This window comes from Toxotes jaculatrix, chromosome 5 (genome assembly GCF_017976425.1).
Source record: "Toxotes jaculatrix isolate fToxJac2 chromosome 5, fToxJac2.pri, whole genome shotgun sequence".
Taxonomy (NCBI): Eukaryota; Metazoa; Chordata; class Actinopteri; family Toxotidae; genus Toxotes; species Toxotes jaculatrix.
Window position 1 is genome coordinate 5,856,833 of NC_054398.1, and position 22,872 is coordinate 5,879,704.

At 41.8% G+C, this 22,872-nt stretch overlaps 1 protein-coding gene and 4 non-coding genes across 5 annotated transcripts; 4 read left to right on the forward strand and 1 right to left on the reverse strand.

The window, feature by feature from the left end:
- Positions 1-511: 511 nt before the first annotated feature.
- Positions 512-3,925, reverse strand: setd6 (SET domain containing 6, protein lysine methyltransferase). Its single transcript, XM_041038522.1, has 9 exons — positions 3,810-3,925; positions 3,217-3,297; positions 2,938-3,082; positions 2,697-2,838; positions 2,377-2,571; positions 2,115-2,256; positions 1,699-1,879; positions 1,200-1,336; positions 512-1,044 (listed from the first exon to the last, which is right to left on the reverse strand). Exons 1-9 carry the CDS (start codon positions 3,834-3,836, stop codon positions 700-702), a joined length of 1,395 nt encoding a protein of 464 aa, XP_040894456.1. The 5' UTR covers positions 3,837-3,925; the 3' UTR covers positions 512-699.
- Positions 3,926-4,570: 645 nt separating this feature from the next.
- Positions 4,571-4,642, forward strand: trnap-ugg. Its single transcript has one exon. It is a non-coding gene; the product is annotated as a tRNA-Pro (tRNA).
- Positions 4,643-5,362: 720 nt separating this feature from the next.
- Positions 5,363-5,434, forward strand: trnap-agg. Its single transcript has one exon. It is a non-coding gene; the product is annotated as a tRNA-Pro (tRNA).
- Positions 5,435-21,959: 16,525 nt separating this feature from the next.
- trnap-agg lies at positions 21,960-22,031 on the forward strand. Its single transcript has one exon. It is a non-coding gene; the product is annotated as a tRNA-Pro (tRNA).
- Positions 22,032-22,487: 456 nt separating this feature from the next.
- Positions 22,488-22,559, forward strand: trnap-agg. Its single transcript has one exon. It is a non-coding gene; the product is annotated as a tRNA-Pro (tRNA).
- The last annotated feature ends 313 nt before the right edge of the window (positions 22,560-22,872 follow it).

The following is a 22,872-nucleotide window of genomic DNA, read 5'->3' on the forward strand; positions in this document are numbered from 1 at the left end:
TTCAAATACTAATAACACATCTACAGTTTTGACACTAGGTTATCCAGTGTCTACCAATATCTACACTGGTTAACTCTCACCTACTTTCTAAACAGTTTATACTCATAGAAATTCTTAATAATATATTATATACTGCTCATTGTTTAACTAAATGCTAACATGTTGCTTTAAGTCTGCAGCAAATTCACATTTGTATATGTGGAAAAAATGTTAATTTTTTTCTTTTTCCTTTAAACTGCATTAAGATGCACAGTGATCCAGAAAAAGATCTCGGCTCCTGAGTTAATCTGGAACTTTCACAGGGTTTGAAAGGATTATGAGTTTTGTAGACCGTCTCGGTCTGAGGACAGATGTGATTTGTTCAAAAGACATGGTTTTGGCATGACGGTGGTTAGAACTAGTGGTCAGTGTATTGCAGATGAATGCTTTTCCTATTTAGCACAGGTGGCTGCTGGTTTTATGTACAGGGAATGGCAAACTGTTTAAAAAATCATTTTCACTATTAACTACTATTTATTGTCAGCAGGAGTACAAAACAAGAACTGTTGAAAATCAAAGATGTCTTCAGGATAAAAAGTTTATTGACAATGTGTATGACAAAAGGAAGTTGTAATTTTCCTTGAGATTTAAAAAAAACAACAAAAAAAAAAAACAAACGAAAAGCTTTCACTGAGGTCCCAGACTCCATCACAGTTGTACTCATGACTCTGTGAGCTCCATCAGTCTGTGCAGGATGCTCTTCTGTCCATATCGTACCTGCAGTGCATTCTGCTGCCTGCTGCTCAGTCCAGCAAGTGCTGCCTTGTCCTCTATCAGCACCTGGTCTCTTTTTATGACCTCCTGCTCCTCCTCCTCCTTTCCGTCTCCATAGGACCTCAGAGTTAGACGGGCTGCTTCGTGAATCAGCCATTTCCATGAGGCCTTTAATCCTGGGAGACCTTCGTTAGAGAAAGCAAGAGAAATCTTCTCATCTTCCTCATCATCCTCCTCCCATCCTTCGTTTTCTTTGAACTCTGAGAACTCCTCCTTTGACATGCACAGCACCTGGAGATGCACAAAGCAAGAAGCATGTTTCCAACAACAGCCATTCATCAAATACTTGTCTCTAACAAAGGGTTTTTTTGTGTGTTTCATGGGGTTTTGTTCAGTTTACAAACAAACTGATTGTTAAATCAGCGCTGCTGTATGACCTCCCTCACCTTGAGTGCAGTGTGGAGCTCTGTGTCTGTAAGGCAGCCCTGTTTACCAAACACAAAGGCTCCTTTCTCTTGCATTATCTCACGCAGCATCTCCCACTGCTCCTCCACCAGCTGCCGGTCCAAATCAGACTGAATGCCTGGGAGGAGATAAGGAAGGTGAATTACAGGGTAATAAAAAAAAAAAAAAATCTGTTATACACTTACTATACTTTTATACACTGACAAAGTCTGTTTCTTTTCAAGTTTGCTTTTTACAAAGTGAATGCAGTTGTTGGGGGTTTTTTTGTTTGTATTTTGTCACTGAATCCCCAACAACAGAGAGCTGAGTCCAGTTAATTCACTTGTCGACCTTTCAGTAACACTGCTATGAACTGTGTTACATCCTCTGTCCTGTACTTCCTCTGTAGTCTCACTACAGCTGCCTCTTCTATCTGTGATGCTTCTTGTTTCTTTCCTCAACACTTCTCTCTCATGTTGACTCTGTGGTCTTGTCACTCACCTTGTGTGGTGACTTTGTAGAGGTTGGTAATGGGGATGTCAGCGGTGTCGTTGCTGTTGCTTGTATATGGTTCTGTGAAGCCATACATATGAAGCAGCTGCCAGTTGGCCATCTGCCCATAGGTGTTAAATACCTCCTCGCCTTTTTGAATGGGGCGCACGCACACCATCTTCAGACTGTCCTGAGAAATATGGAGGGCAGAGACAATGAAAAAGGAATTAGAAAACAAGAAAAGCGGAAACTTGCTAAGATGTTTCGGTCTCAATGTCGAATATACTCTTTATTTAACAAAAACTTGCTTCATCACTTCTCAGGTCTGTGTCTTCACAGATGAGACGCTGTTCTGATAAACAACAATCTATCAAATCTACACATTTGAAACAAGAAAAATCTGAATTGTGTGTGTGTCCTCTCACCAGCGTGAACTCCAGATTAGCGTTGTGATTGGACACATGGTTCAGCATGTCAGCCATGGGAACCATCATGGGTGGGTTTGGAGTCTTCTCCTCTTCCTCGTCCTCCTCTTCATCATCCTCCTCTTCCTGTGGCTCTTGGAAACTGCGGAGCAAAATAGGAAGAACAGGGTGGGGATGAAGGAACGGACGACGGAGAGCAAATTTTAGAACGTGGGCAAAGGGAAAAATAAGATGCTCATACTTTATATACATGCTCACTGACCTGTAGGCCATGACAAAGGCCACCAGCTGTGTGTACAGCTCCAGTGTGTGTGTGTTTGGGTTCCAGAGGTCAGGATGCTGGGTGATGAACGGCAGCACCACATCTGTGTATTCCCTGTGGATGTTAGCCAAGTCTGTGTCCACAGCCTCTGGAATACCTGTGCCCCTCAACAGTCGGCCTCTCTCCTCTTTAGACCTGAACAGATGGACTGTAAATTACTGTGAGGAAAGCTACAGATTCACAGTTCATCAACAGAAAAATCGAGGACAAAGCTGTTTCAGTACCAACACCAACTTTCACCACTGATCAGAATCTCCTACCAGAACATGGGGTGATCCAGTGTCTTGAAGTCCGTCCACAGGGAGAGGTATGGTCTCCAGTGGGACTGTGAGGATGTGTACTCGTACAGCAGAGCCAGCAGCAGGGGAACCCAGCCTGAAGAGCTCTCCAGAGATGACTTCTCTGTCAAGGCAAAAGGGAGAAACACAGGGGTTAGAGACACAGGGGTTTGATGCATGCAGCTTTAAACTTGTGAAAAACTTCATTGTAATTGTAAGTTACCTTTCTCCAGCAGGGCGCAGACCTTGGTTGTTCCCTGGTGCAGAAGAGCTGATCTGGGGATAGTGAATAAAACCTCCCCCTCTTCTATGTCGTCCTTAGCCAGCATCCCATACTCTGCCACTGTCCCCTCTTTACTCACATACACCTGCGGAGAGAGACGTCCATCTTTTTGGCTTTTATGTTTTGAAAGAATGGATTCAATTCAGGAAGTGGACAGTCTTTAAAAACTTAAATAATGAAAAATGAAATATATATATATATATATATATATATATATACCTTGTTGCTGAGAACCAGACCGACTCTGTTGCACCACTGTAGAAAATTTTCCAGAGGACTAAGCTCTGAGCCGTCATCTACCTGTCAACAACAGAATCACAGGGATGAAAAACTTGAGCATCACTGGTATGATCAGGCGTGTCTGACCTTGTGCTGTGGTGTGCTTGATTCTCCCTATTTAAGACAGTCACACAATAACAGCTGATATACAATCACAGTGGTACACTGATGACAAGAGACTGTCCCACTTTCCTGCTTTATGTTAGTAAAACACTAGCTACCTTTTTAAATATCCCATATGGTTTGAAATTAACTCAAACTTAAGTGAATTACATCTGCTGGTATGACTGGTGGTATAATTGTACACGTATCACACAAATACACCCACTAACTCCATTAATAACTTTAACTAGCTAAAGTAGCTCACCCCTACAACACACGAGGCTGAGTTACACACGTACCGCTAGCAGCTAACCACACATGTAGACAGCTGACAGTGTACAGCGTAGCTAACTCACTGTAAACACAAAGACAAATATACAAATACAAAGTGCATTGTGTGTTTTTAGATTTAAACGGATAAAGTTTAAAACCTTGGGTCGTTTCGCTTCTGTTGCCATTTTGTGAATGTGATAACAAACCAAAGACTTTGCGAGCGCAGGTACTGGTGAGCTAGCTTAAAGCTAACCTCAGTGTGCGCACACGGGGACTGTGCATTCGGTGGGTTTATTTTGACCTGAGCTGTGCCTTGCAGGCAATGAACGTACACTGGCATGGTGTCTTTCACGCCATGACCAGAACGAGAAGAAATAAGTTAATAAAAATTAAGAGACTATTGCCAAAAATGTGTCAGAATATATATATATATATACTGTCACAGCATCTATTTATTTTAAAATAAAGTTCAAATACGGATATCTGACTCATGTTCTTTTGTGACTGCAGTGTCTGTATGATGATGCAGTGCGTTTGTTTGATATGTTTTCGTTTGATAAGCTGTGTACATTTTAAACACCTTTAAACATTTGCACGGATGAACGATAATATTATTAGCTAAATATTTCCTATCACTTTAATACAACTCAACAGCTTTTCACGGTATGTATCCGTCTTTCATTTCAAATAGCTTTTAAACTGTTCCTTGTAAAGAGTAGAGTTACTGTCGTTGCAGTGTCAGAGGGCCTTATCTGAGAGACTCAGCGTCATATTTCAGCTCATGTCATTGTTGGTATATGTCATATGTCATGTTTTCCCTCTTATGACCACTGTTCGGTGCTGTACAGCCTCAGCCTGCCACATCACCAGTCTGACAGCTTGTACAGAGGCAATGCATGACTACATCATACTACGAGCAGGCTCGTTGGTCTAGGGGTATGATTCTCGCTTTGGGTGCGAGAGGTCCCGGGTTCAAATCCCGGACGAGCCCAGTTTTTGACCCCCAGGGTTAAAAGGTCACAGGGGCCAAAAAAAGAAGCCACGTTGACTTTCAGCTGCAGCACAGGGGCACTGTAACCCTACACTAAAGTCCAAAACGTCTGACAACCAAGCATTGGAGTAATACACACACACACACACACATAAAATATGGACAGGCAAATCTAAAAATAAATGTGCTCCACACATAGTTTCAGCTTTAGCCCACCTTTAACGGGCATAACTCATTATAAACATTAGCACAAATGCCATTAAGAAAATCTAAAATACATTAAACATATGCAATCTAATGTGAAACATGCCAAGGTAAAACACTGCCACTTGTATCGTTCCCGACCTTGCTTGTCTGTCAGCTGATTTGTTGCTAAAAAGTTACACAACAAAAATAAAATTTTAGCAACTTCAGGGTTTCATCCAACAGTACAAACAGAGACGGCTCACACCCAGTGACCACTTCCATTAACTTAGACTAACCTTTAGGAGAGACTGACAGTGCTGTCTGTCTCAGTTGGCCAAGTTTAAGTGTCGTCTCTCCCAGCTTTCTATAGCAGTCTATTCCAATAGAGTAACCACTCAAAAATTAACCACACCAAAGTTGGAACTGGATTTGATAAAACCATCTGTACCTATATTCCTACTGATGAGTGTGCATGACAGGTGAGAAGTCTCATGATAGGCTCTCAAGCCAATGTCATAAAAAACCACACTCACTGGCTCGTTGGTCTAGGGGTATGATTCTCGCTTAGGGTGCGAGAGGTCCTGGGTTCAAATCCCGGACGAGCCCACTTTTTAATTTCCCACTTTATGGATTATACCAGCCAGCAAATTATGTTACAGTGAACACTTCCACTGAACAGTTAGGTTTAGCAAAAGTCACAAGAGCACACTTCATTAATCAGATCGTGCCGTCTCTCAGTCAAATATAATACTGTCAACTGCTTCACAAGATGCTTTTTCAAAATTCCAGTGCCAGTTCCAATGACACCTTTAAATCTTTGGTTGTTTCATTACGTCATTGATGAGTCTTTTCTGCTCTTGGGGTCATTTTGAGTGGGCGCCCACTTCTTGGTCGAGTAGCCACAGTCCCGAAGTGTCTCCATGTCTCCATTAAATCAACTATTCTTGACCGTAGATCCTCTGAAAGCTCTTTTTGGCGAGACGTGGCTCAGATAAGCATATTCTTCTTGTGCGGAGCAAACTCAAAAAGTTTGAGTGGTTTGTATCAGTCATAGTAGCTCTAGTCCACACCTCCCAACTCATTAGTGGTGCGGGGTGTAGCACAGCACACTATTGTTATTCTCATTTTTCTTACACCTTGAATTTCGATTTGTAACTCGTCCCACACTGTTGAGCGCACACCGACAAATTATACATCAAAACGTGCGGCTCGATCAGACTGGGTGTGCTTGTATTTTCTCCAACTTTGTAGCCACACTTGTCTTCTTTCTCACAATGTGTTTACTTTATTTAGGATTTCCGGTTTTTGAATAGTCTGCCTTTGACTGACATGAGTCGCTCTCCAATGTATGGATTTTTGGAGGAAAGCAGAAAATACTCTTTTTTAAAACTTGCCGTATTATCCACATTTTTGACACTAGGACCAAAAAAAAAAAAAAAAATACATCACTGTGTTCCTTAAGGTCTCATGGCTTTGAGAGTGAAATTTGTTTGGTGATATCATGTTTGGTTTTTGAATAAATAGCAGTAGTTTGACAGGCCCAAATCGGCTGATAATGAGCCCGTCGGAGCAGCTGTGAGGTACTCCGAAAATTTCCCAAAGGCAAAACATCAGCATACAAGAAAACAAGAGAAACCAAAGTCCTGTGAGGATTCCAGTGTCCTGACATGGTGCAGGCACATTCGATCCATTCATAGGATCAGACAAATTATTACTGTGATTAGCAGTGATAGCAGTAGTCATACTAACTGCAGTAAAAGTCAAATATAAAATAGATAAAAATAGTAACAGTAGCAGATTTAGTGGCATAAAAGCGAAAAATGTAAACATGTTATTGTTTCTGAACAAAAACCTATAAATCTGTGGCTTTAAACATGGGAACAGGAATGAAAAGCTTTTGTTTGCTTTTGTTAAGTTATTTGCACTTTTTTAATTTGCCCACTTCTGTTAAAAACTGAACAAAAATCTTAACTGAAAAAGTAAAATTTAAATTTTGACTTAAAAAGTATTTTTATTTGCCTAAAATTTTTGTCCTGTGTTTTATTATGATCATAATCATGATTAACTAATTGAAAATTGAAAAATCACAAAATCATTCAATGATCATGAAAATTCAAATTTTCAATTTTCATTTAAGTTTGCATATTGCATTCACGTCATTATGAAGCATTGCTCCGCCATAAAAGTAGATAAACTGCTTTTCTGAGTAAAAAGTATTGATAGTGGTACTGGTATCAGTACTGGCCCAGTATTTACTTGGCATGGGATCATACCAAATTGCAGTATGGCACACTCCTATTAGTTTCCATGTTTCGTTTTGTAATACATGGCCTGTGACGTTATGGTCTGGCTCAATTATCACTGGCCAATCATTAGCCAATCAGAGATGTCGACCCACCTGGTTGTTAGAGGGGTGGGACATAAAAGGCGCAGGTACAGGCCGCGGGGACGCCAGAAACAGGTAGACAGGGAGACGCTGTTTGTGAGTTCATTCAAATCTGCGAAATACTGTTGTTCACCCGGGACTTTGATTCAAAGTGTAACCTGATAAAACTGGGCGCTGATCCGTGTGTTGGAGCTGGTTTCAGTTCGTAGTTTAGCTAAACCACGGTACCACTGTGACCACCACGCGGGGCACCGAGTCCGCCATTACCGCTCCGGTTTGGAGGAGAGGAGAGCGCGTGTGCGCGGAACACAGACTTCCACCGAGTTTCTGAGTGAGTATGGAGACAGTGCGAGCACACTGAGGGAAACAGACCAGGTGTATCAGACCAGGTGTATGAGCCTGTGAATCTCTGTTCTTCAGATGCTGCAACAGAGGGCCCGGGCCTATCCACCGCGTGCGCCACAGACGCCACTTTCTGCTCATGCACGCGCACACGCCCGCGCACCGTTGCACCGCTCACCTTGGACAGACGCTTTGGAAACGGCTTTCTGGAATTTCTACGAAAAGTGAGTACACACATTTCAATCCACGGTTTCAGACAAGGCACCGGTGGAGCGCGCCACCGACATGGTTCTGAAAACAGTCACAGTTTACGGTACAACGGTGCGCTCGTGCTACCTGGGGTTAAGTTTTAAGGTGGAGCTTACCTGATTCTGTAGTAAATTTTCCTTCAATCTTGGTGGCTTGACATATTTAAATTGTGGACCGTGATGTGGTTCATGTGGTAAAGATAAAGGCTGAATATGACACGCGGGACAGCGCAGCCGTACGGAGATAATTAGGCCTCAGCGGCCTCCTCAGTTCAAGTTTGCAAACCATCAGTTCACCTCCTACGTGCTCAGGTTATCAGGGTTATGTGAAGACAGGCCTGTAAGCCCTCAGATTTGGACAGGGACACAGTTTTTACCCACATAAACCTTTATTAGTTAGGTCAGTGCACAGGGACTATGGCTGTCTCAAGCGCACCTGCTCCTTTGGCTCACAGGTGTAGCAGCGGCCTGGGTGAAGGTGAACCTGTCTGAGGCCGTGGTTCGTTCTGAGTGAAGCTTGGATGGTAAAATACCGTCATCAGTTTGATCAGTATTGATTTTCCGTTTTACACATTGAGCAGAATTTAACCAATAAACAATATTTAGAGAGTGTTAAACGCTCAGTGAAGAGAATGTGCTGCCGATCTCTAAACCACCTGCAGTCAGTCTGAAGAGCTTCATCTTTCAGCTGCACCACAGTCATTCTCACTCAAACATCAGTCTCCAATACAATCAATAACTATGACAGGAAATGAATATTCCCTGTTGGACAGGATCAGTCCAACTGTCAGTCTTCACAGGTGAACTCTGACCTGCAGACTCAGACTGAGCTGGTTCTTCTTCTTCTTCTGCTTCTTCTTTCAGGTCCACAAACAGATCACCATGAGAAGAAATCAACAAGTAGTAAGTGAAGTTTTTATTCTGTTGCTGGGGTGTGTTTGGTCGGCCGCTATGCTGACCTGTTTCTCCCATGCACATACGCGCATACACACACGCACACACACACACACACACGGCGACTATGCCAATCTGTCTCACCCTCTTTTTCATTATGTCTCACACGGCCACCGTGCCATAATTATTACTGACCGCCCGACCATTCATCCATCTGTTTATCCCATGGGTCGGCAATCTAAAATACTCAAAGAGCCATTTGGACTGTCTCAATGTCTATTTATGAAATAAAAATCCTAACTTAAATTATCCACCTGCAGCGAACCAAAAATGCTGTCTGCTTCTGTGTTCCGTCATCATGTTATCACGTGTACTGGAGCATACAGTTAGCTGTCAACCTGAAGATGTTGCCATTTAGTGTTGCACATCGGCGGTTGTGATGCGTATTTTGAGCAACAAAAAATTAAAAATATTTTAATTTAATGTTACAAGCTCGCCGTAATTTAAAAAACGAACAAAGTCACAGGGAGCCACAGCAGAGGGACGAAAGAGCCACATGAGCCTCTTGAGCCGCGGGTTGCCGACCCCTGGTCTATCCCCTCACCACCCCCCCCCTTCCATTGATTGTTTTAGCGTCGATTTTGACTACGTGGGATCAAGAGGCTATACGAGGTATGCGACTTTCACTTCTTTGATGCCGGGATGTCTGGCCGCCGCGCCATAACTTTTCCTCCTAGAGAATTTGTTCCTGTCCATCCAATATGGCTGCCATCGGTTGTCTGTTGGTCGGGCGGTTATTTGTTTGATTGTTTGCTTGCTTGCCTGTTTGTTTGTAGCGTCGATTTTGACCACGTGGGATCAAGAGGCTATACTAGGTATGCGACTTTCACTTCTTTGATGCCGGGATGTCTGGCCGCCGCGCCATAACTTTTCCTCCTACAGAATTTGTTCCTGTCCATCCTTCCAACCTGGCTGCTGTCCGACCGCCTGTCCATTTTTAGCCTTCAAGAGGTATGAGGTTGTTTGTTTGGTCACCGTGTCATCACTTTACTTTGTCTCTGTCCTTCTGTCGCACTCTGTCTCACATACACACACACACAGACTCACACTCGCACATCTGTCTCTCTCTCCCTCTAATCAGCCTGCTAGGGGTTGATTTGGGGGCCCAGCATTGGGGCTATTTAGGGCCTCTCTCTGTCTGATATGGTCGATTTTGGCCTATATCAGGTAGCAGCAGTTATAGCAGCAATTATATCACAAGACAAAATGCTTAAAATAAGACAAATTAACTAAAACCTTCCCACAAGTGTGGAAGGACAAATAACATGGGCAGCTATAAAATATATTTACTATGGGGGGCCATTTTTAAAAAAAAAGCATTTTGATAAGTCAGACTGTCCTTTCAACTTTCAATTTGGATGGTTAAAGTAAGGTTAGGGTAAGGGGTTAAGGCATTATGTATTTTAGTTTAAACAGAAACTTTTAATTATATATATATATATATATATATATATATATATATAATTCTTTTTCTTTTTCTTTTTTTTGACTGATTCTACATGTGCTCCCCTGTAAGTTCTTTTAATCTGTTGATTAACCTTGTTATTCCCTGGTGACAACTTCTCCAAGATTACCATAACTGATTATAAGGACAAAGACTTTGATAATGACTTGCCTGTATTTTGACTGGTCATTGATGATTGGTTTAAATGGAATTATTGATAGAACATTGCTGTTCTGATTTGATGAATTGGTTGTAAATGTGTTTCTGATATTGTCTTTCTCAAGTAGTTATTCAGCCCATGGATGATGTTTTATCAATGCATTTAAAATCTGTATTGGCATCTGAGATACATTTGTGATCACATTTTTCGATATTGAGTAAAAGCATTGTTAGCTCAGTAAGTTGGCAAGTTTTCCATCATTAAATGGTGGAGGTAGGGGCAGGTCTGACGTAGATGGATTGAGGATTCTCCAAGAGTTGTTGTTTAATAGTATTCAGCCTGTGTCCTGAGCATAGTTGTATTGCTGTCCATCATCACTACCCAAAGTTTAATAGAAGCTTTATTGTACAGGGAGGGTGAGTTGGTCTTTGAGGTCAAACACTGGCTCGTCTTGCTCTGCCAAGTTTCATTCCAAGGGGAGACAAGAGTAGGACCTGTCTGGGTTGACGTAGGTGTGGTGAGGAAAAGTTTTGTGATTCTTAGGGCTTTTTTGGCGTCGGCACAAAGGGAGGCCTCCCGACAGGGGAATTATTCTCACCCCTGTGAGCTCTAGGCACGATAAATCGTGGACAAGATTCACTGCAATATCAAGCGGCGTGGGGTTATTTTGGTCAGGTTTAAGTGTAGGTGGGTCCGTAATTTTTTTTTTTTTTTTTTTTTTTTTTTTATTGCATGGTGGACAGGGTAAGGGAAGGAAGCCTGGCAGAGAGACGACTCAGAGAGTTCAGATGACTGTAAAGATGCACCCAGTTTGGGTATATTTGCTTCATTCTCCATCTAGTGGTGATGATGAACACACTGATCACAGTGAAAACCTAATAGATGTGTCAAGTCTACCAGGTTGAACAACAATGATTAAGTTGCTCCTTCTGAGCTACATGCTATTGACACACTTGAAATGAAACATTGTCATGGGCTGAATTGAAGAGGTCTAAAGGATAACAGGCTTTGTCTTGAAGTAGAACTGCTAATCTTTATAAACAAATCTGAGCAGAGTGACAGCCATTTCAGAAGGCAAACCTGGAAAGATGTTTACAGATGGTAGAGAAACCTTGTACTATGTTTTAGAAACCATGTCAAAGACACTAGAGGGGAAGACACAATTAAGGTCTTATTCTAGTGCTTGAAGAAACAGAGTGAGGAAGACATGTTGAATTTTGGACACACCATAAATTCTGCTTAAATGATGCTGTAGCTCGATAATGAGTGAACTGAGGCCTTATTTTGTGGCTGAACTTCCAGTGATGGTGTTACTCTCTTTATCCATGCTGATGTTAGTCTGCAAAAGGTGCAAAGTGCAGTAGGAGACAATAGTGTTTGTCTTCATGCACGTCAGGACTTTGGACTTTATAATTACTGCTGAGCCTCTGTGGAAGAATTTGCTATGATCACAAAACCACAGCAGAACATGCTGAAGAGGAGTTCCATAGGCAATACAGAACTGGAATGTGATGAAGTTTCGAGTTAATGGACTGATGGATAGATGACTTCAGAGAGTCCCAGCAGACTTTCCATCCTGCAGGGATGGACGCACTGGACTGTTCCACCACAGCCTGTGAAAGCGGCAGACACCAGAGTCAGGAGAAGTGAGAGAGCAGCAACCAAAGGTAAGATCTGAGGTCATGTTGAAGGTTTGCTTTAGTCTGTTTGCTTTTTACTTATTGCTAATGATTGTCTTTTTTTAACTCTGACTCATATGTCCAACCTTAAGGAAGGCTGGAAGGGGAATGTTGTGGCCTGACCTGATCCACCAAGCCCTGGACACTGCCTAGATCTCCGGACCTCACCTCGGAAGGACTGTTGCAGCCCACATCGCACAAGTCTGCAAGCTGCTCTTCAAACTACAGATTGATTTTACATAGAGATAGAGAGAGGGGCAACTGAAGGTAAGATCTGAGGTCATGTTGAAGGTTTGCTTAAGTCTGTTTGCTTTTTACTGATGGCTAATGATTTTATTTTTATTTTTTATTTTTTTTAAAGGAAAGCTGGAAGGGGAATGTTGTGCCCTGACCTGATCCACCAAGCCCTGGACACTGCCTCGATCTCCAGACCTCACCTCGGAAGGACTGTTGCAGCCCACATCACACAAGTCTGCAAGATGCTCTTCAAACTACAGGACATGACCAGGATGTGAATCTGCTGCATCTAGGAGGAGGATGGAATGATTTTCTGCGTGGTGAAGCTCAAGTGCTGATTAAATACAGACTGTGATTATTTATCAACTCTGTTGTTGGAACAGAAGTTTTACAAACTCTTCACCTCTGATGCCTCAAGAGGACACGGTCTCAGGAAAGTGCATGGATGATGTTTTATCAATGCATTTAAAATCTGTATTGGCATCTGAGATACATTTGTGATCACATTTTTTGATATTGAGTAAAATCATTGTTAGGTCAGCAAGTTGCTAAGTTTTCCATCATTAAATGGTGGAGATTAATTGGTCAGCCTGTGTCCGGAGCATAGTTGCATTGCTGTTCATCATCACCACCCAAATTTTGATAGAAGCTTTATTGTACAGGGAGGGTGAGTTGGACTTTGAGGTCAAATACTGGCTCGCCTCACTCTGCCAAGTTTTGTTCCAATGGGAGACAGGAGTAGGACCTTTCTGAGTTGAAGTAGGTGTAGGGCTTTTTTTGCGTCGGCACAAAGGGAGGCCTCCCAACAGGGGAAATATTCTCACCCCTGTAAAGCTTTACACACGGTAAATTGCGGACAAGATTCACTGCAATATCAAGCAGTGTGGGGTTATTTGGGTCAGGTTTAAGTGTAGGTGGGTCCGTACTACTTTTTTTTTTTTTTTTTTTTTTAAATTGCGTGGTGGACAGGGTAAGGGAAGGAAGCCTGGCAGAGAGACGACTCAGATAACTCAGATGACTGTAAAGATGCACCCAATTTGGGTATATTTGCTTCATTTTCAATCTAGTGGTGATGATGAATGCAGTGACCTCTGTGAAAACCTAATAGATGTGTTTACCAAGTTGAACAATGATGATTAATTTGCTTCTACTGAGCTACATGCTATTGACACACTTGAAATGAAACATTGTCATGGGCTGAATTGAAGAGAAGGTCTAAAGGATAACAGGCTTTGTCTTGAAGTAGAACTGCTAATCTTTATAAACAAATCTGAGCAGAGTGACAGCCATTTCAGAAGGCAAACCTGGAAAGATGTTTACAGATGGTAGAGAAACCTTGTACTATGTTTTAGAAACCATGTCAAAGACACTAGAGGGGAAGACACAATTAAGGTCTTGTTCTAGTGCTTGAAGAAACAGAGTGAGGAAGACATGTTGAATTTTGGACACACCATAAATTCTGCTTAAATGATGCTGTAGCTCGATAATGAGTGAACTGAGGCCTTATTTTGTGGCTGAACTTCCAGTGATGGTGTTACTCTCTTTATCCATGCTGATGTTAGTCTGCAAAAGGTGCAAAGTGCAGTAGGAGACAATAGTGTTTGTCTTCATGCACGTCAGGACTTTGGACTTTATAATTACTGCTGAGCCTCTGTGGAAGAATTTGCTATGATCACAAAACCACAGCAGAACATGCTGAAGAGGAGTTCCATAGGCAATACAGAACTGGAATGTGATGAAGTTTCGAGTTAATGGACTGATGGATAGATGACTTCAGAGAGTCCCAGCAGACTTTCCATCCTGCAGGGATGGACGCACTGGACTGTTCCACCACAGCCTGTGAAAGCGGCAGACACCAGAGTCAGGAGAAGTGAGAGAGCGGCAACCAAAGGTAAGATCTGAGGTCATGTTGAAGGTTTGCTTTAGTCTGTTTGCTTTTTACTTATTGCTAATGATTGTCTTTTTTTAACTCTGACTCATATGTCCAACCTTAAGGAAGGCTGGAAGGGGAATGTTGTGGCCTGACCTGATCCACCAAGCCCTGGACACTGCCTAGATCTCCGGACCTCACCTCGGAAGGACTGTTGCAGCCCACATCGCACAAGTCTGCAAGCTGCTCTTCAAACTACAGATTGATTTTACATAGAGATAGAGAGAGGGGCAACTGAAGGTAAGATCTGAGGTCATGTTGAAGGTTTGCTTAAGTCTGTTTGCTTTTTACTGATGGCTAATGATTTTATTTTTATTTTTTATTTTTTTTAAAGGAAAGCTGGAAGGGGAATGTTGTGCCCTGACCTGATCCACCAAGCCCTGGACACTGCCTCGATCTCCAGACCTCACCTCGGAAGGACTGTTGCAGCCCACATCACACAAGTCTGCAAGATGCTCTTCAAACTACAGGACATGACCAGGATGTGAATCTGCTGCATCTAGGAGGAGGATGGAATGATTTTCTGCGTGGTGAAGCTCAAGTGCTGATTAAATACAGACTGTGATTATTTATCAACTCTGTTGTTGGAACAGAAGTTTTACAAACTCTTCACCTCTGATGCCTCAAGAGGACACGGTCTCAGGAAAGTGCATGGATGATGTTTTATCAATGCATTTAAAATCTGTATTGGCATCTGAGATACATTTGTGATCACATTTTTTGATATTGAGTAAAATCATTGTTAGGTCAGCAAGTTGCTAAGTTTTCCATCATTAAATGGTGGAGATTAATTGGTCAGCCTGTGTCCGGAGCATAGTTGCATTGCTGTTCATCATCACCACCCAAATTTTGATAGAAGCTTTATTGTACAGGGAGGGTGAGTTGGACTTTGAGGTCAAATACTGGCTCGCCTCACTCTGCCAAGTTTTGTTCCAATGGGAGACAGGAGTAGGACCTTTCTGAGTTGAAGTAGGTGTAGGGCTTTTTTTGCGTCGGCACAAAGGGAGGCCTCCCAACAGGGGAAATATTCTCACCCCTGTAAAGCTTTACACACGGTAAATTGCGGACAAGATTCACTGCAATATCAAGCGGCGTGGGGTTATTTGGGTCAGGTTTAAGTGTAGGTGGGTCCGTACTACTTTTTTTTTTTTTTTTTTTTTTAAATTGCGTGGTGGACAGGGTAAGGGAAGGAAGCCTGGCAGAGAGACGACTCAGATAGCTCAGATGACTGTAAAGATGCACCCAATTTGGGTATATTTGCTTCATTTTCAATCTAGTGGTGATGATGAATGCAGTGACCTCTGTGAAAACCTAATAGATGTGTTTACCAAGTTGAACAATGATGATTAATTTGCTTCTACTGAGCTACATGCTATTGACACACTTGAAATGAAACATTGTCATGGGCTGAATTGAAGAGAAGGTCTAAAGGATAACAGGCTTTGTCTTGAAGTAGAACTGCTAATCTTTATAAACAAATCTGAACAGAGTGACAGCCATTTCAGAAGGCAAACTTGAAAAGATGTTTACAAATGGTAGAAAAACCTTTCACTATGTTTTAAAATCCATGTCAAAGACACTAGAGGGAAAGACACAGTTAAGGCCTTGTTCCAGTGCTTGAAGGAACAGAGTGAGGAAGACATGTTGAAGTGTGGACAGACCATAAATTCTGCTTAAATGATGCTGTAGCTCGATAATGAGTGAACTGAGGCCTTATTTTGTGGCTGAACTTCCAGTGATGGTGTTACTCTCTTTATCCATGCTGATGTTAGTCTGCAAAAGGTGCAAAGTGCAGTAGGAGACAATAGTGTTTGTCTTCATGCACGTCAGGACTTTGGACTTTATAATTACTGCTGAGCCTCTGTGGAAGAATTTGCTATGATCACAAAACCACAGCAGAACATGCTGAAGAGGAGTTCCATAGGCAATACAGAACTGGAATGTGATGAAGTTTCGAGTTAATGGACTGATGGATAGATGACTTCAGAGAGTCCCAGCAGACTTTCCATCCTGCAGGGATGGACGCACTGGACTGTTCCACCACAGCCTGTGAAAGCGGCAGACACCAGAGTCAGGAGAAGTGAGAGAGCGGCAACCAAAGGTAAGATCTGAGGTCATGTTGAAGGTTTGCTTTAGTCTGTTTGCTTTTTACTTATTGCTAATGATTGTCTTTTTTTAACTCTGACTCATATGTCCAACCTTAAGGAAGGCTGGAAGGGGAATGTTGTGGCCTGACCTGATCCACCAAGCCCTGGACACTGCCTAGATCTCCGGACCTCACCTCGGAAGGACTGTTGCAGCCCACATCGCACAAGTCTGCAAGCTGCTCTTCAAACTACAGATTGATTTTACATAGAGATAGAGAGAGGGGCAACTGAAGGTAAGATCTGAGGTCATGTTGAAGGTTTGCTTAAGTCTGTTTGCTTTTTACTGATGGCTAATGATTTTATTTTTATTTTTTATTTTTTTTAAAGGAAAGCTGGAAGGGGAATGTTGTGCCCTGACCTGATCCACCAAGCCCTGGACACTGCCTCGATCTCCAGACCTCACCTCGGAAGGACTGTTGCAGCCCACATCACACAAGTCTGCAAGATGCTCTTCAAACTACAGGACATGACCAGGATGTGAATCTGCTGCATCTAGGAGGAGGATGGAATGATTTTCTGCGTGGTGAAGCTCAAGTGCTGATTAAATACAGACTGTGATTATTTATCAACTCTGTTGTTGGAACAGAAGTTTTACAAACTCTTCACCTCTGATGCCTCAAGAGGACACGGTCTCAGGAAAGTGCATGGATGATGTTTTATCAATGCATTTAAAATCTGTATTGGCATCTGAGATACATTTGTGATCACATTTTTTGATATTGAGTAAAATCATTGTTAGGTCAGCAAGTTGCTAAGTTTTCCATCATTAAATGGTGGAGATTAATTGGTCAGCCTGTGTCCGGAGCATAGTTGCATTGCTGTTCATCATCACCACCCAAATTTTGATAGAAGCTTTATTGTACAGGGAGGGTGAGTTGGACTTTGAGGTCAAATACTGGCTCGCCTCACTCTGCCAAGTTTTGTTCCAATGGGAGACAGGAGTAGGACCTTTCTGAGTTGAAGTAGGTGTAGGGCTTTTTTTGCGTCGGCACAAAGGGAGGCCTCCCAACAGGGGAAATATTCTCACCCCTGTAAAGCTTTACACACGGTAAATTGCGGACAAGATTCACTGCAATATCAAGCGGCGTGGGGTTATTTGGGTCAGGTTTAAGTGTAGGTGGGTCCGTACTACTTTTTTTTTTTTTTTTTTTTTTAAATTGCGTGGTGGACAGGGTAAGGGAAGGAAGCCTGGCAGAGAGACGACTCAGATAGCTCAGATGACTGTAAAGATGCACCCAATTTGGGTATATTTGCTTCATTTTCAATCTAGTGGTGATGATGAATGCAGTGACCTCTGTGAAAACCTAATAGATGTGTTTACCAAGTTGAACAATGATGATTAATTTGCTTCTACTGAGCTACATGCTATTGACACACTTGAAATGAAACATTGTCATGGGCTGAATTGAAGAGAAGGTCTAAAGGATAACAGGCTTTGTCTTGAAGTAGAACTGCTAATCTTTATAAACAAATCTGAACAGAGTGACAGCCATTTCAGAAGGCAAACTTGAAAAGATGTTTACAAATGGTAGAAAAACCTTTCACTATGTTTTAAAATCCATGTCAAAGACACTAGAGGGAAAGACACAGTTAAGGCCTTGTTCCAGTGCTTGAAGGAACAGAGTGAGGAAGACATGTTGAAGTGTGGACAGACCATAAATTCTGCTTAAAGGATTCTGTAGCTCGATAATGAGTGAACTGAGGCTTTATTTTGTGGCTGAACTTCCAGTGATGGTGTTACTCTCTTTATCCATGATGTTTACTTTTACATTGTCTGTTGCACACATTTCTCCCCTCTTGTCAGCCGATGCTGTCAGTTTTCTGTCTTTTAGAACCTTTTCCATATACTTGTCATGTTGTTTATTTTAGTTTAACTTTACATATTTATGTGTATGTTTTTTTATTCTTTTGTTTTCATATTTATCCTTTTTCTTAAACTTTTTGTTATTGTGAATTTATTTAACTTTGTCACTTGGATGAAGAAAACCTTGTACTCTGATCATTTGTGGGTTTTTTTATTTTTTATTTCTTACTTTACACTTGGACTTTTCTGTCTCTGAGCCCAAGACATGGAGCTGTCAACCTGTTGATAAGATAAGTCTGCAAAAGGTGTAGAGTGCAGTGGAAGACAATAGCGTCTTCTCAGACTGTCTCCATGTACGTCAGGACATTGGACTTTGTAATTACTGCTGAGCCTCTGTGGAAGGGTTTGCAAAGATCACCAAACCACAGCAGAACATGCTGAGGAGGAGTTCCACAGGCAATACAGAACTGGAATGTGATGAAGTTTTGAGTTAATGGACTGTTGGATAGATGACTTAAGAGACTCCCAGCAGGCTTTCTACCCTGCAGGGATGGATGCACTGGACTGTTCCACCACAGTCTGTGAAAGTGGCAGACACCAGAGTAAGGGGAACTTAGACAGAGGAAGTGAGAGAGGGTCAACCAAAGGTAAGATCTGAGGTGATGTTGAAGGTTTGCTTTAGTCTGTTTGCTTTTCACTTATTACTAATGATTGTTTTTTTTTCTCTGTCTCGCTCATATGTCCAACCTTAAGGAAGGCTGGAAGGGGAACGTTGTGGCCTGACCTGATCCACCAAGCCCTGGACACTGCCTAGATCTCCGGACCTCACCTCGGAAGGACTGTTGCAGCCCACATCGCACAAGTCTGCAAGCTGCTCTTCAAACTACAGGACATGACCAGGAAGTGAGTCTGCTGCATCTAGGAGGTGGATGGACTGATTTTTAGCATAGTGAAGCTCAAGTGCTGATTAAACACAGACTGTGATCATTTAACTCTGTTGTTGGAACCGAAGTTTTACCACTTCTTCGCTTGTGATGCCTCAAGAGGACACGGTCTCAGGAAAGTGCAAACAAAACACAGCTGGATCTGTGATGTTGGTGTTTTTCAGCCCATGGATGATGTTTTATCAGTGCATTTAAAATCTGTATTGGCATCTGAGATACATTTGTGATCACATTTTTTGATATTGAGTAAAGTCACTGTTAAGTCATTAAGTTGCTGGTGTAGATTGATTGGTCAGCCTGTGTCCTGAGCATAGTTGCATTGCTGTCCATCATCACCATCATTTTGATAGAAGCTTTATTCTACAGGGAGGGTGAGTTGGACTTTGAGGTCAGACACTGGCTCGTCTCACTCTGCCAAGTTTCATTCCAAGGGGAGACTGGAGTAGGACCTTTCTGGGTTGAAATAGGTGTGGTGAGGAAAAGTTTTGCGATTCTTACGTTGTTTTCGCGTCGGCACAAAGGGAGGCCTCCCGACGGGAATTTTTCCCGCCCTTGTAAAGCACAACGTACAGTCATTCGTGGACAAGAGTAGCAGCGACATGGGGTTATTTGGGTCAGGTCTAAGTGTAGGTGGGTTCGTACCTTTTTTTTTTTTTTTTTTTTATTGCGTGGTGGACAGGGTAAGGGAAGGAAGCCTGGCAGAGAGACGACTCAGATAGCTCAGACCACTGTAAAGATGCACCCAGATTGGGTATATTTGCTTCATTTTCCATCTAGTGGTGATGATGAACACAGTGACCACTGTGATAACCTAATAGATGTGTCAAGTTTACCAGTTTGAACAACAATGATTTATTTGCTCCTTCTGAGCCACATGCTATTGACATATTTGAAGTTGAACACCTGAATCCAAACCCTGGGGAAACTGTCTGAACATGCTGGTATCTGTGTTTTGTTTTGTTTTTTGTTTTTTTTAACGAAATTTTTGTCACTTGGATGAGGAAAATCTTGTACTTTATAGTGTTTTATTCTTTGTATTGTCTTTTATTTAGTGCTCACATTTTGGCTGTAATTTGGTGTCATTAACAGGATTCAATTAGCCAGAACTTCTCCATTATATAGTGAATAAGGTCAAACTGAGTCGACTCATATGACATAAGATGTGATACTCATATGACATAAGATGTGATACTAATATGACATAGTGCTGTTGTTAATAATTGTTCATTTAGACTGTTGCTGACTCAAAGCTGCATTTTTATCAAGTGAGGGATTTTATGAATGAATTTCAAATCTCTATTGGCATCTGAATTGTGTGTATGTTTAACAGAAGAAACCATAGCAAATTATTGTTCTGACTTTAGGTTCTTATGATATGGGATATTCTGCTGTTTCTAAGGTTACCATTCACAGTTTGTACTGTGAGGTCGGTATTAGCTGTTATTGTGCTCTCTCCTGATTGTTAGCTGATGCTCTGTGTCATTTCCAGTCTCTGGTCAGTCTGTGTTGAACTGCGATAAGTATGTTCATGATATAATTGAATGTAATGTAATTAGAGAAAGTAATTTGTTCATATTTTATTGAATTTTATTCAAATGTTTTGAGTTGGTCTGAGTTGAACTTGACTGTGAAAGACCTGTTGTAGTGAAGCCAGAAACGGTGTTTTGTTCTCTTTGGACTCAAACCAGGAATAAACCTGAGTTCAACACCACGTGTCAGCGTCCAGAGTCTGACTGTGAACCAGAGCACAGCACGGTGTCATCAGGATGTATCAAACTGCAATGAAATGATAGAATGACAGACCAGTGATGTGCATGATGATGTGGACAAAGATATTTTCTTCTGTGGGTTCGACAGGCTGCCGTTTTCTGTCAATGATTGTAGCCATGTTCATTTTTCACCCCAAACATCTTCGCTCACGTCTGTACAACAGAATGTAAATTTAACTCTTCAGCACCAAAGACAAACCCGTGAACATGTGGTCAGACAGAATGGAGGCTGGGAAAACAGAAAAAATATAAAACACATCTGACAGTCAAACTGCCTTAATTTTCAAAGTGAAGCTTTACCTGGTCACGTTTGAATAAAAGTCCATTTAAATGGCAGAAAATTAAACCAGATAATAAAGAAAACTGTCCAACTTTACACTGTGGCTTTTTCACTTGTTAAATGCAGATGTTACTGCGTGTTGGTGTCACAGCTCTGTTTAGGCTCAATTTCCCATTTTTTTTCGAAGGGAAAAAACAAACACTAAACACAAACAGGCTTTATTTTATCTCATCTCATCTTTTTATAATGCAATTATTGTAATAATTTTATAATTTTAAAGAGGAGAGGAGAATACAGGCAGGAAAGAGTGATGGAGGTAGAGGAAAGGAGTTGCAAAGGTGACATGGGCAGAGGCGGGAGAAGACAAGGAGAGTGTAAAAAATGAGGAAAGAGGCAAAATTAGTGTAGGAGAGGGTGAGAGGAACAGAAAGGAATGTGGAGGAGGAGCGGTGAAAAGAGGAGAGAAGAGGCCAAAGCTATGCCAATGCCTATCATTAGTCAAGAGTTTTAGGACTTCTTGGCCCTTAAATGGGTGGTCCGTTCAGAACATCAGAACACCCCTCTCCAACCTGCAGGACATTTACACACAACGTTGCAGATTAAGGGCCGAGGGGATCCTCAAACAGCCCAGCCACCCCGATGATTTACAGGTCACACAAAGTAAGATGAACATATAAATGAGACCACCAGAGGGTGTTGTTGGACTAGATGAACTGTAGACACACAAGTTGCCACATCACCAGTTTGAAGGGTTCAATTACAGGTCTGAACAGCAAAGAAATACAGATGTGAGCCTCTGTACATTGTGGCTCGTTGGTCTAGGGGTATGATTCTCGCTTAGGGTGCGAGAGGTCCCGGGTTCAAATCCCGGACGAGCCCTTTTGACCTCTGGGGTCATGGACAGCTGAGAAACTATTGTACAGTTTATCTCCAAAGCCAAAGGAAATACTACACAAGGCTTCAGCCTATGAATTTCAACTTTTACAAAACCTGCACCACAGTGTACTGTACATCATTGTGTTAACCAGATGAAAAAAGCACACACAACCATACAAGAAAATACTATCACATCTGAAAAACACTGGCACTGAGCTAAATCCAAATCTTTACATTAAATGAAGTGTCCATTTAGTTGTTAGGAATTTAATCCAGTCCTGAGATGACATAAGAAAGCACTAGATTACTGAGCAGTCTTGCCACTACAACTACATCACAACATCAGAGTGAATAATGTTCAGAGGTTGCTATTGAATTGAGATGTGAGTCCACATCACCAGTTTGAAGGATTTTGACATTGATGCAACAGAGAGACAGATGTGTATGGCCATAACATCTGGCTCGTTGGTCTAGGGGTATGATTCTCGCTTAGGGTGCGAGAGGTCCCGGGTTCAAATCCCGGACGAGCCCTCCTTTTGACCCCTGGAGGGGGTCACAGAAGTCTAAACATCTATTGTAAATTTATTTTCTAAGGCAAGGAACTCCATGAGTTTAAATCTCAACAAAATATGTTTGCACTGATACAATAAATGAGCACAGACAGAAAACATGGCGATGAACTAAAACTGAAAAACCAAGGGAGTGGAGAAAAGAATATGACAAACTGAAGGATACAAGGATGCAAAGGAAGAGATGAGTTTTTATACTGTACTTACCTGCCTTTATGAATTACTATTCTGTCTAGTAGTAGTTTAAAAAGTTTATTTTGTTAATAGTTTATTTT